At 37.0% G+C, this 15,182-nt stretch overlaps 1 protein-coding gene across 1 annotated transcript in view; it reads left to right on the forward strand.

Annotated features, from left to right (window-relative positions):
* The window catches only part of RSPO2 (R-spondin 2), a 114,674-nt gene that overhangs the window by 59,202 nt on the left and 40,290 nt on the right, over window positions 1-15,182 (forward strand). The window contains exons 2-4 of the mRNA XM_055800985.1: window positions 1,131-1,319; window positions 10,822-10,965; window positions 12,001-12,189. Coding sequence (XP_055656960.1) covers window positions 1,131-1,319; window positions 10,822-10,965; window positions 12,001-12,189 — 522 coding nt within the window. The remainder of the gene's footprint in view (window positions 1-1,130; window positions 1,320-10,821; window positions 10,966-12,000; window positions 12,190-15,182) is intronic.

Below are 15,182 nucleotides of genomic sequence, written 5' to 3' on the forward strand. Positions count from 1 at the left end.
AATGGCCTCTATTAAAAACCTCTTGAGACCCCAAAGACTCTTTCCTTCTGTTGCATAATACTTTTTCTTTTGTTTCCAGTAAATCAGGTTTGAACTGGCAAATTTCTGTCAAGTCCTGTAGCCAATTTAATATTTAAACCAGACCTGTCAAGTTATGCTGGTTCCAGGAATGTCTTGAGCCATCCTCCCTCTGGTAACCTGCTGTGCTGACTCAGCCCTGAGAAGGAGTTGACAGCCCATGGGGACAGGGGAGTGTTCTGCAACTGCATGAAAGGCAGGTTAATAAAAGCTTATAAGGACAAACAGTGATGGAGCTAAGGTTTGTGTTACAGTTATCACCCAAGTAATTTAAAAGAAAAAAGAGGGATATTTTCTTTCTCTATACCCCAGAGAATAGAATTGCAGGCACAGCAGTTGGTGAACTTAAAATATTAATGTGCACTAAAAGCCCTCCTTTGGTAATTGTTTTCAGTCCGTTTTGGGCAAAAACTTGTAAAAAAAGTCTCTTAGAACTTTGAACTGCGATTTTTTTTTAAAAATAATTGTCTTGGCATTTGTATTAGAAAGACCAAGAAGAGACTGCAAGACAACAGCTGTTCTAGGACCCTGAGAGCTATGGGACAGCACACATTGCTAGTGCTGTACCTGTTCTGTGGAGAATTCTCTACTTTTAATATTACTGTCTCCAGAAGCCAGAATTTTCATTAGTGTGGTTGCTGGATTTCCATGGACATATCAGTCCACGTGCATATATCAGGGTGCTGATGTTCTTATATTTTGTTGCTGTTGTGTGCTTACATCCTCAGCTTCCAATTAGAATTCAGCACCTGGGTTTCATTTATGTTATACTGGTGAACTTTGTATAACTTGATCCCTGCTTGCCTGTACCTTTATGTTAAATGTGTGCAAATTCATTGAATTGCCCTACATACAATTAAAAACGTAGAGAATGCATTTCTTTTTATTTCCTTGCCAGAGTAGATGTATGAGAGTGAATGCACTTTCAGAACCTTCCCTTTATAACTATGTTATCATTCAGTAGAGAAGTAACACTTTAGAGGGGAGAGGACCTCCAGCCAAAATAATTTCCAAATCATCTGAAAAGTGTAATTTATCTTCTTATTTTGCAGCTAGCTATGGACCAAATCCAATTTGCAAAGGCTGTTTGTCCTGTTCAAAGGATAATGGGTGCATCAGATGCCAACACAAGTTATTCTTCTTCCTACGAAGAGAAGGAATGAGACAATACGGTGAATGCTTGCATTCCTGCCCATCGGGGTACTATGGACTCCGAACGCCAGATATGAACAGATGTTCAAGTGAGTTTTTTTTGCACCTTTACATTCACTTTTGTAGGAAGGCCATAATTCATGCTTGGTTTTTAAGATGATGTGTTGTGGAACATGGTGGTATTTTCACAGATGTCTCAAGGTCATCATAAGACGTCTTTGCTAAGGAACATCCCAGCTCATTCCAAGATATGTAACATTCAAGCAGATTGAATAGTTAATGCATTAACCCAGTTTTTAGTGTTGTTATTATTTTTATTGTTATTATTGCTTTAGTTAGAAGGGAAATTTAGCCAAGAACAATGATTTAAGAAGATACTCCAGTTTCACTAAACAAATTCCCACTATATGAAAATAAAAAGGATTTAGCATTAATTTAACAGTGCCTCGTGTAGGTACTAGTCAGTATATGCCCTAATATATGGGTGGGCTTCTTGTCATGCTTTTTGTTCCCACACAAATTTCAGGTGACCAGACACCTCACACCAGACATGCTTTAATATGTAAGTGTCGCTATTTTAATAAAACACATGTACTATTAAAAGCAAACAAACAACCTTTCACTTTTAGTACTGCATTTTATTTGGAAATTTACAACCTGCTAATGTGCAACAAGATTCCCTGTTTGCATGTTTGTGCCTAGAAGCACAACAGTTAAAATCAATGAGTGCTCTGATATCTCCACACATTATTTCACCACTGTCTGGCAGTTGTGCCGATTCATACTGATTTTTCCATATGCTCATATGTGGAGTATTACCCATATGGATTATTAATCATTGCAATTACCTCTAATTCGTATTTCTGGGATGGGGTGTGTGTGTCATGGTCTAACCAGAATTAGGTCACCGAACCTAAGAACCCAAAGTGAGAAATAGCTTTTCTTTGCTTCCTAGAATGATCAAGCGTCTGTGAATTGCACGGCACTCTGCCCCTAAGGGCTGTGGCATGTCACGGAGGCACACCACCTTGTGAGGGAGTGGGTGCTGGCCTTCACATCACACATAACCGTGAGACCTGTGTGAGGTCACTCCGCGGTGGTGTGAGCTGGAGGAGGAGCACTCACGGCCCCTGCTTGGATCTGTCCCAGCCCATGCAGTGACGTCCCGCCTCTTTCTGCCCATTCCCTGCGTGGGCTCCATGGATATGGTATTCTTCACGTTGTGTTCCCAACTGCTGTGCAATATTGCCAAGTGCCACCTAATCTATACCAGGTGGCTAGGTTTTGATGAAAAATTAAATGAGACCAGTGTATGGTTTATGTATACATTCTGTAGCGTAATTTAAGGGTCTTGGCCTTAATTTTCATAACATGTTTGTGAATTCAGCAATGTGTTCACTTTAAACCTTTCAAAACTGGGCTGTAAAAACTTGCCTATGTAAAAATGTTTTTGAATATAGTTACAGCTTTGGGAAATAGGTGAATTTATCTATATCAGCCTGCACTATGCTTCTGAGATAGGAAAAGTAGTCTACTGTCAGTCCTTTACTTTCTTAAAAAGAAAAGAAGTTATTTGCAGAAGGTGGATGGTGAATTCAATATAGCTTTTTTTTTTTTTCTTCATTTTTACCATTTACAGAAAGCAACCTTTTTCCATGAATTACAGGATTGGTTTCAAGAAGCATAAATGCAACTAGTGTCCAACCCATATTGGCATGTGTTGAGTGCTGGATATTTAACTCGCCCTCATACCTTTGATAGTCTCCTCCTGTGACAATAATGATGCCGTTGCATTTACAGACCAGTCCTGGTTCCCCTCCAATGATTTTTGTATTGTATATTTTTATTTTAGTCTAACTGCCAACTGGTGTTATTTATAAATCACATCTTCATTTTTTTTCTTGGTTTGGTGATCTTGCATGGCACATACATTGCGTTGTGGATACACAGATATTTTGTGGATTGAAATTGAGTTAAAATCAACATTCTTAAAAAATTGAATAGGTTTCTTCCTACTTGATGTTAGATACTTTTAGGTACATTTAGTTACAGACTTAATTGCTCAGATAGTATTATTTCAGCTAAAAATAATAACAATTCTGGCTATGTTAAAATTCTTCTGGGAGTTACGGGGCTTGAATTACATAAGTTGAAATGATTTCTGCCCTATTAATGTCTTTATAGCCACAAAAGCTGTTTAACATTTTATTACTAGAACACTTGCCCATTTTTGTTAGAGAGGAGATATAGAACATATTTTATATGGAAAATGTTGACATTGTTTTAAAAGCCAAACATAGTGCCAAATGTAACACAATAAATACTGCAGCCAAGTACAGCAACCCTAAAATGATGGAAATTTTGAATTTCAAGACTAATTTTCTTTTTAACATGTAAGCAGTATGTGTCTTGAATTTGCTAAGTGGTTCTAGACTGTTTTTCTAGTAACAGTGAATCATGTAATTTGAGACTGTTTGTCTTTAGAAACCGATGTAGAGTTTCCTGCTGAAGATGACTTTCACCTTGAACACTGCAGTACGAGAATGCAGTACATTTGGATATGAAATTGGAAAGTGTTGAGTCTTCTGTAGAAGGATGCCCAAGAGAAGAGCTGCGCTTTTTTAGTTTTCCAAGAAATTTTAATAATTAATGACTTTGAACGGAACTGCTCCAACAAGAAATAATCTAATGAGAAAAAATACAAAATTGAATTAAAGGGTGAGATTAAATCTGTCACCTGGGTGGTTGCTTTAACATTGGTCTGATTAATGGATCAGCCTTTCTTCAACCTTTCAGCTTGGTCTGTATCCATAGTAACCTCTACAATTTTAGGGGGAGGCAGCACTCAGAGTTTAGAAATTACAGCTCCCTTCAGCTATGGTTGGCTACTCCATTTGTTTAAGTTCACCTTCTTACTCACAAAAGGGCCTGACATTGCTAAAATTGTAATTTCCCCTTCCATGGGCCTCCAGTGAAAACAAGATAAAGGGAAGCTTTTAAACAAATTAAGCATTTATTAAACACATGTAGCTAATTCACTGTATTAAGAAAGGTAATAATTTTTTTAGCTTTGTAAAAAAATAGGAAGACGTTACTAATATAACGTCTTGACTATTTTTAATGCAGTATAGCAAAGCATATGACCTGAGACTCTAGTAGTCAGTAGATTTGGAACAGTCTGTCAGGAGGTTCAATTACCAAAGGGGCAACACTATTTGCTTTAAATAAAATAACTTTTCTGCCTTTTTAGAAATACTTTTCATTATTTCTGTGTTTGTTTTCTTCAAATATGGGTTTATCTTTTAAAAACAAGTGTAATATAGCATTTCGGATTTTGAAAATGAAGTTGGATGGCCAGAAATTGAGGTCTACTATAATTATTTTAAAGGCATTTTTTTTCCTTATCTCTTCCACTCTTTTCCTCCTTCAAATGGATTTAGGTTTTTTATTTTATTTGGATAATTTTTTCTTTTGGCTTTACTGTATATTTTGCAGTAAAAGTTTTGTTCCATCTGTCTGGCAGCAAAAATCATCACAGTGCTTTTAACTAAGATTTATTAAATCTGTAGTCAATTTAGATTTAATAAGGCAATTATATATTTGTAAAGTACTAATTGAAAACACTGTGGTTTGGCATTTATTTAAAAGGTCTCAACTAATAATGAATCAAGATTAGAACACACTGGAAATATATTGCTATGTTTATTAAGTGAATTTAATTTTAAAAATATCCTCACTGTAGTATTATATAATTAGGATGTTGTATTCCAGGCATTGTTCTCCATGAAATGGTAGACCTGTGGTAAACTTCAGGACCTGTTATGGCCAAATGACTGTGTGTATCACTCTCTAGCACTCATGTTCAGCCCCTGCCAAAGTTGTAGCTTAAAAATTTTTAATATAATGATGGTAATGATAATAATAAACCTGCAACTACCTAAGTCACCTCTGCTTAGGAGGTTAAATAGCTAGCTATTAGCTATTATAGATATTCTATAGCGATATTATAGATATAGGTATTACCTTGTAGGCTAAAGCTCTTTCGCTTCTGATTTTCCTCCTCTCCTTGCTGTCTCCTCAGTGACTTTCCTGAAAATTTTAGTCTCTCTTCTCTTTCTGTTGGTTGTTCAGCTGAAACTCCATCCACTGTAAGAATTACTCACATCATAGCTTTCTTCAGCATCTTGCCTCTGTCTCCTGCTCTTGTTAGCTGTCACAGCCTTTGTCCATCATGTGCCCTTGTGTCCTCAATGTGAGTTATAAAATGTGTAGTTTGTCTGGATTTTTGAAGTCTCTCCCACCTCAGGCAATTCTAGAGAGGATTAGCACAGAAGGTGGTGCTGGTCAGTGACAGATTGGTGTGGAGCACCCATGGACATGTCAGGATGGCAGCATGAAGTGAAATCTGTAGCACCAATGCTGTTTTACTGAGCAGCAGAGGGATGGGAGCAGGAGTTGGAAGGAGTGAGTGTCATGGGCATAGGGACAATCTGGGGATAGGTAACGTTACAAGATCCTGGGGTAGAAGAGGCAGAGATATCTGAGGCAAGAAGAGTAGGGAGCTGTGAGTCAGAGCTTGGTATGAAAGATCAAAGTATTAGGTACTTTGGACCAAGCAACAGTTGTCACTCCCCAGGATAACCAACCTCACAAGTTACAGGCTTGGAAGCTCCTCTGGCATGATGCCTCTATGGAAACATGAATTTGACCTTCAAAAGGAAAACACCAACTGTGGTGAATCATCATGTATTACTTTGACTTCTTAAACACACAGGAATCCCTCAAGGACCCAATTTCAGGGCAAAGACTACCAAGCCTTTCAATTTAGAAATGCCCTGTTTCCTTCCCCAGCGTCAGTCTGTAGCTTCTCTTTGCAAAATATGTTCATTTTCTCTCCATCTTGATGGTGTTCAATACAGGTCAGTACAGTTCTTTTTCTTACGCTGGTGGTTACTGGTTTCCACTCATGCAGATCCCTTCACATGTTCTCACTTTCCTTTGCCATACTCAACTGCTCTTCACTGCTGTCTGTGCTTCATGCAGAGCAGAACTTGCTGTGAATCGTCATTATTAACATTACTAGGAGCTGACCGGCTGTCTTTTCCACTATGTGTACTACAGAATGTCTTTGTTAAGAAGGGAGTTATGGATGGATAGCTAATCACATTGATTATGTTTAGAAAGGGACAACGTGTCAATGGAAAATCTATAGAATATGGATCTTTCGTAAAGATGGCAAAAAAGGCCCATGTAAAATTTTCAAGATTATACATATCCATAAAAATATTTTACAAATTAGTAACTACTTTTTACAGTTGTGGTAGACAACTTTTGACCTTAAAATTAATCATGTTGCACTTAGTATGAGAAACTAATATAAAAAACCCTCTTCCTGTTAAGGTATGTTAAACTACGAACCACATGCATCTCAATATGAAGCACTTTATTTTTTATTTTGAGCTTCAAAGGCATTATATTTCCCTACAATTCAGCTTGTTCTGCAAAACCTTATGAGCTGGTGATAAATTTACTAGAGAAGGATAGTAATTGATTTGGTAACATTATGCTCTGTGTAATTACAGTACAGAAAGAAGCTGTTTACAGGAACACATACTTTTTTTTTTTTTTTTTTAACAATAACAGGCATATGCGCCTGACTCTGAATTTAATTCAATATCTGAATCTGTATTTTGAACCCTGGGCTTTTGATTCCTTCTCTAAAATGTGAGTCTGTCAATTCTTTAGTGGTTATTTTAAAAGAAGAATGAGTGGGAGTGGCTTATCATGACTGTCAGGAAGCCAAAGCAGGTCACAAAAGTCTTTTAATATCACTGTGGTTCATCTGCTTATAATGTTAGTCTAATTTAAGCATGATTTGTAATCCGGGCTTTCTCCTTCCAGAGTTCTTTAATGCACCATTTATGTAATTTTCTATAAATATTGTAGGTTTCATCCACATCAGTCAGATTTGGTTTTTTATGATATTCAGATAAATGGCAGAGGAACAATTGGGTCAATATAAATGAGATTATAAAGCCTAAATACAAATGCTTTATTGCTGGCTAGCTAAATGCATTTCTTACAGATCAGATCGGTTGCTCTAACCTTGAATGAAACATGGCTCAGAGCTATTCCTCTTTTGAAAAATCTGGTGTGTGTACAGAAACACTTCAGAAGAAAATTATTTCTGAAGTGCCATGGAGCGCTAGAGTTCACCAAAAATTAAAGGGGACTTTGACTCCTAAGTCCTGTACATAACTTACCTTTTGCCACTCTGTTTCAGTAAGCAAAATCAAAGATGTTTTAAATTTCTGTCTTTGGATTCTTTTCTGACATTAGCCTTTTTAAAGAGAGATATTTTGATACTTTTTCTTTTTCTGCTTTGTAGAATCAAAGAACATGGTCCTTCAGTTTGGTAGTTTTCCTGGCCATTGACTGAGGAGTGGCACAGTATTAGCTCATGGAGTTGTTTGTGTCTTGGGCATAATCTGTTACTGCTCTTAAGCATGGAGGCACTTTTACATACTGTAGTCCACCCTGTGCTCTATTTAAATGTCAGTCATTCAAGCTCTTACTCTCCTGTCAGCCTAAATTAAGAGATCGCACTCTAAATTAAGAGAAAGCCAATAGACTTTACATTGCAGAAGTCATATGTCTTGTCCCATATATCAACATTACAGAGCTGTCAAAGGGATACATTTTCGTTTTGCTTTGTTTTGTCTGAACATTGAAGATACTTGAGCAAAGCACTTGTGTCTAGTTTGAGGGCAGCTTAGCTACACCAGACAAAGACTTCTTTTCCACCCTTTCCCCTGGGAGGTGAAGTCTTGGAGCTGTGAATTTTTAACCACTTCTGTGACAGCCTGTGATTGAAAATAGACTTCTAGAAAGTTAGCTTTTCTGACTTCTAGAGTACTGCTTTTCTTTAGTTTTTCAGTTTAGTTTATTTCAATTTTATAAAAAGATCTGTGCAAGGCTTCACTGCAACTGCACTTTCATGATTTGAAACAGAGTGTATGGAGGATGTCAAAAAGGAGTTGTCACTCCCAGCTGATCTTCAACTACAGTGTGATCTCTATAACCTAGTTAAATTATCAGTATGATTAGCACCCAGTAACCCCAAGCATTGTTCTGAATATCAGTCTGGTAAATCAAAGTTTCAATTTCAGAATTCTTAAAGAATTCCTAACATTCAGTATTTTCCCCTGAATTGCATCTAATAAAGATTAAATAATAGACATTTCATGTTTGAAGTAATTCATCTTCATAGGAAAAAATTGAAAATAAACTGCCTTGGTGGAAATCTCCACCCAAGACCCCCCACTAATGCCTCCAGAATATATTTCTCATGACAATGACTCTACTATGAAACAAAAGAAAACTGGCATAAAAGAGAAAGCAAAAACTACAAATAGGATGGGAATTTTGAAGTATGATCAAGAAACTGAAAGAAGGTTGATTAATTCATTTAATGTTTAAATATGGGGTAATTACGTATGTACTGTTAGATAGTGATAGTTTTATGGAGGATATCCCCCGTGTAAGGTGAGGCAGGCTTTTGCCTGCTAAGCATGTTTATATGTTATCAAAAGGCAACTTGTACCGAAAGTTTTTCATTTAATCCCTCTTCCACCCCCAAAAATTAAAATGGAATAAAATTTAAACATGTTGCTTCCCAGCACGTTTTGAAAGCAATAGTTAGAACATTATTTCAAATATATACTTGCATCACTTGGATGTGAGGGAGAGTCACGTGATACTAATTTTTCTTTTAATGTTCTGTTCTGCAACCCATCATTGGACTATATGGTTTGGAAAAACCTTGATGTCTTTTTGAACTGTCTTGTGTGGGTGGACAAGAGGCAAATGGTTTTTTTTCTGAACATTTAAACCCACTGGATGTTTGATTCAAGCATTGCAATTAATAAAATACCTGAAGTCCACCTTGAATGTACCAAACCAGATTTGCAATTAACTATTGCGCTACATCTCCAGAGCAGCTCACCTTACTGCTTTGCCTTGCAGACACATTAATCTGGGGAAGTGATTTTGCAGGGTCCTTGTCTAGGCATTGATCTCCTGTTCTTTGGAGATTGGTTCAACCCTCATGAAAAAGTAATTGTCATTCTTGGGAAGTTCCTGTAAACTAAATGTGGATAAGAAGCCCAACTTGTGCTGCTTGTATGAAGACAAGTGCTGGATACAGGGGTTGGTAGCATGCAGGTTCTGTGTGGCTGTGTCTAGAGCCTGCAGAGCTTACCTTTGGCAGTGCAAGACTTCAAACTGATGTTCACATTCCTTCTAACCAAAGAAAGGTGTACCAACATTGGATTATTTTTTTTTTTTTTCTTTTCATGCCATCCACCTAATTTATTTTCCAATGCCACAAGAAATCTGATCTAAAAAGCCTCATGTTTCATTAAGTGCTAAAAAAGAATAATTATCCACCACCACCCAGTTTAAGTGTTATGGTACAGCTGATTTTGGCCTGCTGAAATTCAAGAACAAATATTAAACTCTGGTTTATAAAGATTGGCTAAATTTGAAGTGTTGTTAGTGGGTATTTACCAATAGCCATTTTAGAAGTCCTTATGGCTTTTGATTTTTTTTTTCTTTAGAAAAAAATGAAGAATAAATAAATGACATAAGTGACCAAAAAAGATTAGTATATTGTTGCATGCCATGAATAACAAATGTTTCCTGCTGTGACTTCAGATAGCTGAAGACAGGATACAGCTAACGTAGTTTATATAAGTTACGTTAGCTGAAGTATTAGATTTTTAAAAACTAATTTTGAAATGTTCCTTACTGTTACAAATGTAATGACTTTTACTTTTTAACATTTGGAATATTTTTCCCTGGAGTTCATTTCCAAGTTGCCAAGTTTTAGTATGGAATAGGATGTTTCTGAAAGGTCTGCTTCTGAGTCTGTAATCTCTCGTGGACAATATTTCCCTTAAATATTCAGAGAAATTCAATATTTCAAAAGGCAATAGTATTATTTTTTTCTTGGCTATTGATTATAGCTTTATGTCTTTTAGTCATTTAATATTGGTTATTTTTTATGGATCAGAGAAACTGAGGCTTTTTGCATGGGAGCACAGGCATATGTGTAGTTACAGACATCAAATATAATACATGAAAGCATTCATTCAGCTATTTATAGGGTAAACTCATGGGAAAATAATGTATCCTGCTTTCAATGACAAATAGTAAACTGAAGACAGTACCTATAATACATGCATACTTCCCAAAATAATTTCTTGATTCTAAGTTTCCTCAAAATTACTTAAACACAAAAATAATTTATATTGAACTTTTTCCTCCAAAAAGATGTAAATAACTCAAATGTCACTTAATGGGAAGTTTTATCTACAGTTTTGATTTAAAAAAAATAGGACTAAAAGGAGGTAGGGGGAAATGTCATAAATAATTACAGATAACTGTAATTTCTCTTATACAGCAGATAGATTTCAGGATGACAGTATTCCTCATTATAGCATTTCTGTTTTATTGCTTTACAAGTCCTTTCCTTTGTAGTCTTACCCTAACTTAACTGTCTCATTGTCCCTTATGGTCCTTTTGATTCAGGATGCAGAATAGAAAACTGCGACTCCTGCTTTAGCAGAGACTTTTGTACCAAATGCAAAACTGGCTTTTACTCGCACAGAGGCCGCTGCTTCCGAGGATGCCCCCCTGGATTTGCGGCCTTGGAAGAGCTTATGGAATGTGTGGGTGAGTCTTCTAGTACAGCAATGCTGCTGAAGCATTCTTTTGCAGGTGGCTGGGTTCAAATATGGCTCTATTTTTAAGCTGATGCTTGGTGATTTCTATCTAGCAATATCCACTAATGAATTGTGTCTGGATTTCTTTACTATTACTACTACTACTACCACCAATAATAATAATAATAATAATAATAATGTTTTCTTTCAAACTTTGAAATATTGCATTATTGGGAATGTTACCCTGTTCTGCATCAGAAAGGTCTGTCCTCTTAACTGTAAGTCACCTTGTATGAGGATTTATAAATCAGAATTTGTCAGATTTCAGGAAGGCCAGTTTTTTCATTAGAACTTTAAGTCAGTGATGCATTTGTAGCATTCTTGCCCTCTTAAAACAACACTCTCATTTTGCCTTTTACCAAGCCCAGAACCCAGAGGCAGGGCAGACTGAGTTCCTGTAACATCCGGGCTTCAAATTCACTTTTAGTTTCTCTGCAACTCCCCCCTTTTCCACTAGGAAGTAACAAATAGAAATCACAAAATAAGTGGGGTTTAGTAGAAATTTACTTTATAACTCTAAGCCAGCATTGGCAGTTCTCACAATATTTCCTGAGTCTCACAATTTGGTGTTTTATCTTGAAGCCTGGTAATCGTGTCAGAACAGACTCTTTCCTTCAAGAATATTCTTTGCATTTCATTATGGAGAGGACCTGGAAATATGAACTTGCAAATCCAGGTGTCAACCAAATAATTAAAAAGAGGAAAAATGTAATCAATCTCATGATTTTAGGAGGATTTTTGAATACTTGGGACTGACCTGATGTCTGTACATATGGATAGATAGTCTGACGGTTTTACGCTGCGGCTGGTGCTGGCTAAAAAGATTCTTCCAGGTTCTATAAGAGATTTTAATTTTGTTTCAGAGTTTTTGCCTATTAACAGTAAAACTTTCATGTGGTGCATTCTAATTAAAAAACAAACAAACAAACAAACAAACAAAAACAACAGAAGAATTGCTCACTGGTGTTTTCTTTTGCTTTATCAGAAGGCTGTGAAGTGGGTCAGTGGAGTGAGTGGGGAACTTGCAGCAGAAATAACAAAACATGTGGATTTAAGTGGGGCCTGGAAACGAGAACAAGACAAATTGTGAAGAAGCCAGCAAAAGACACGATACTGTGCCCAACCATTGCAGAATCCAGACGGTGTAAAATGGCCGTAAGGCATTGTCCAGGAGGTAAGTGTAATCCATGCCACAAAAGTCTTTATTTTTCTAACTTGAAAAAAGAGCTATTTCATCCCAGCTGAAGGGGAAATCCTCTCTCTGCTCTGCCAGCCAAGGCTAAAAAACAGCAGTACTATGACAGTCCTAATTTGTGCAGCAGGATGCCAGGAAAGGCTCACCGTGGGAACGATCGGTCTCTCAGTAGACTGTGAAACTGTGTTTTTGTGGGTGTACTGAGGCTTTTTCAAAGAGGTGCCTCATGGAAGAACCATACCAGTTTGAGCTTCAGTATGAAGATGATAGTGATGGTGGAATAACTAATTGCTCTGTGCATGGCAGGTAAGATTATAATTCTAAACCTCCCGGCAGGCAGAGCACCCAGTGCTGGTTTGATGGGTATTTAAATTAAATGAAGTTAGTTACACATGGCATTGTTAGCTGGAACTATCAGCTGGAATGTGTTACTTGTTCTGAATATTGCAGATCATGGCCAGACTATGATAGATGTGATACAGGCAGAATAGTGGAAGATAGATATCAAGCTTTTCAGAATGAGACTAGCTTATAGCAATTACCACGAGTAGATAAAAGAAAAAATCACATTTTTTAATCATGGTGTTCTAAGACTTAACTGTCAATACTGATTTGAAAAAAGAAATGTAGTTTCAAATTTGTTTTCAGTTTTGTAGACCCCAAAGTGGGGACACGTCACTGGTAGAGAGGAGGTTTTGCTACCTTTTAAATTGGAATGATTAAACTTTTAGTTGTGCAGACTGAACACTTACAGAGCTTTCAGGATTTGTAGGAGAGGTGAGTGATCAACAGGTAATAAAGATGACATTCATTTCAGAATCATAGGATTAACAAAAAAATCAGGTTTGAAGGAACTTCAAGAGATCTCTGGTTGAACCTCCTGCGTCAAGCTGGGTCAACCATGAGATCAGACATAAAAAGGTGTAAAGAGTTGCAGAGTACTGAGTAAAGCCATAACCTGATGAATAAGCTAAAGGTGAAATAATCTTAGAATAAGTAAATGAATAAGTTTGCTCTGTGTTCTGGTATTGTTGAATATGTCTTGAACATACTGCCCAGTATGTGTGAAAAGTTTACATAGTTTTAACTTACAGATTAAATCTGTGCAAGCTTCATTTTTGTCTCTAGGACCCTGATACAATCTGGAAAACAATATCTGTTGTCCAAAAGCTGTTATCCAGGTTAATGGAGTCTCTTTGTCCCTGTCCCACTCCCTATACTCATACACGCATGCACACATAGTGCATAGTCATAGTGGAACTGGGGTGCATTGTACAGCACAGTTAATATGCACCCTAAATAAAATTCTCAAAGGCATTGAGGGGTAGAACCTACAAAATTAGCAGCTCTACAGGAAATAATAAGAAAAGGTTACAATCAAGGCTGATTTGGGTTGACATGGTATGTGTGTCATGGTATCTTTGAGTGGAATTCAGCCGCATCTACATCAAGGTAGCTACACTTGCTAGTGCTTGCAGCCCACTGAGGTGGATGAGCTGTTCCAATTCCTTCTAACAAGCTCTGAAGCCAAAACAGGGTTAGTGATCAGATCAACTGGGGAAATGTTTTACTGCTAAAATGGAAGGAAGGTAAAAGAGCCTGTATGAAGTTCTACAAATTGTCCAATCAGTATTTTCTGTTCTTGCCATTCAGATGCATGAAATGTAGCTTGCAGTGGAAAATTTAGAAAAATTGTGGAATATTTTCAATTTAACTCCCTTGTGGTAGAGATTTAGTCACTTATGTACCCAATGCATATAAAGGTGGGTATTTCATGGGTGCAATGTCCAGCTTCCATATAAACTCCTGGCAAGTAGAAATTTACAAGTTTGGATTTAGTATTGATAATTTAGTTAGGATACAAATTATTCAAATTGTTGTAAACAGTTTGAGAAGTGTGCTTAAGTGGACCACACTGTTTGTGAATGCTGTAGTATGCGCATGTAACTGTGGTAATCTGGAACTATTGAACATTCATACCTTTTTGTAGCAGATTCTCTTAGGTTCTTTCAAATTTTCTTGTCCAGCAATTTCGGTCACAGATTAAAGATTTACCTCCCACATTTCGTCTTTCTGAAGGCACAGTGGTGGGCTTTCCTAAGAGTTAGGAAATTTATTGCCGAGTCTGTATCAAGATCTTTGATATAGCTCTATCCTCTGCATTTTTATGTATCAAGAAAGTTGTTGATGCAAATACAAATTCAGTGTGAAAGGCTTGTAATACTCTTTCATAACCATGGGCTCCAGTAAATCCTAAAGATTACAGTCCTTTCCTGTTCTGCAATGCTGTGGAATTCCCTGCCTGTGTTTTCAGAGATAAAAATAAATACGTACAAAACTGCGGGTTTGAACTCTCCACACTGAATGCTGATACTTAATACTGTTTCTGTGCCATCATATAAAATACCTGCTGAAGTATAAACTCTCCCTCTCCTAAGAAACTCTGGGAGGGAGTATGTTAGTGGCATTTTAAGTGCCTAAGTTAAGTCTTCCCCAGGCCTGGTTATCTCTGCAGGTGAGGAAGCACCAGAGATCGTTCTGTTTGAAACTCCTGCTTTGTAGTATGTTTTAATTATATACAAGGCTGGTCTGAGATCCCATTTGATTTAGTTAGCAGGCTGTCCCGTTACACACTCAAAATGCTTTGTTGCTTATTTTTCCCTGTGAAGTAGCAGAGGCAGAGACACTGGTTACACGGAAGCTCAAACCAAGCAGGTCCTGGTGGCTAAGGAAGAGAGTCTGTATTTTAAAAAATATGGTGTTTTCCTAATGTTAGAAATTTTGTAATTGAATTTTTAAACTGAGGAAATAAGAGAAAAATTAAAGGTTAGCACTACCAGAGGACTGAAGAACCATAATCCCTGTAAATGTCAGCTGAGAGGCTGTTAATAAATCCTTTCTTCCTAATGTTCTCAGTACATAAACTCAAACAAATGTGTAGGATAAGTATTGGATTATATAGCTAAGATGGT

This window comes from Falco peregrinus, chromosome 3 (assembly GCF_023634155.1).
Source record: "Falco peregrinus isolate bFalPer1 chromosome 3, bFalPer1.pri, whole genome shotgun sequence".
Classification (NCBI taxonomy): domain Eukaryota; kingdom Metazoa; phylum Chordata; class Aves; order Falconiformes; family Falconidae; genus Falco; species Falco peregrinus.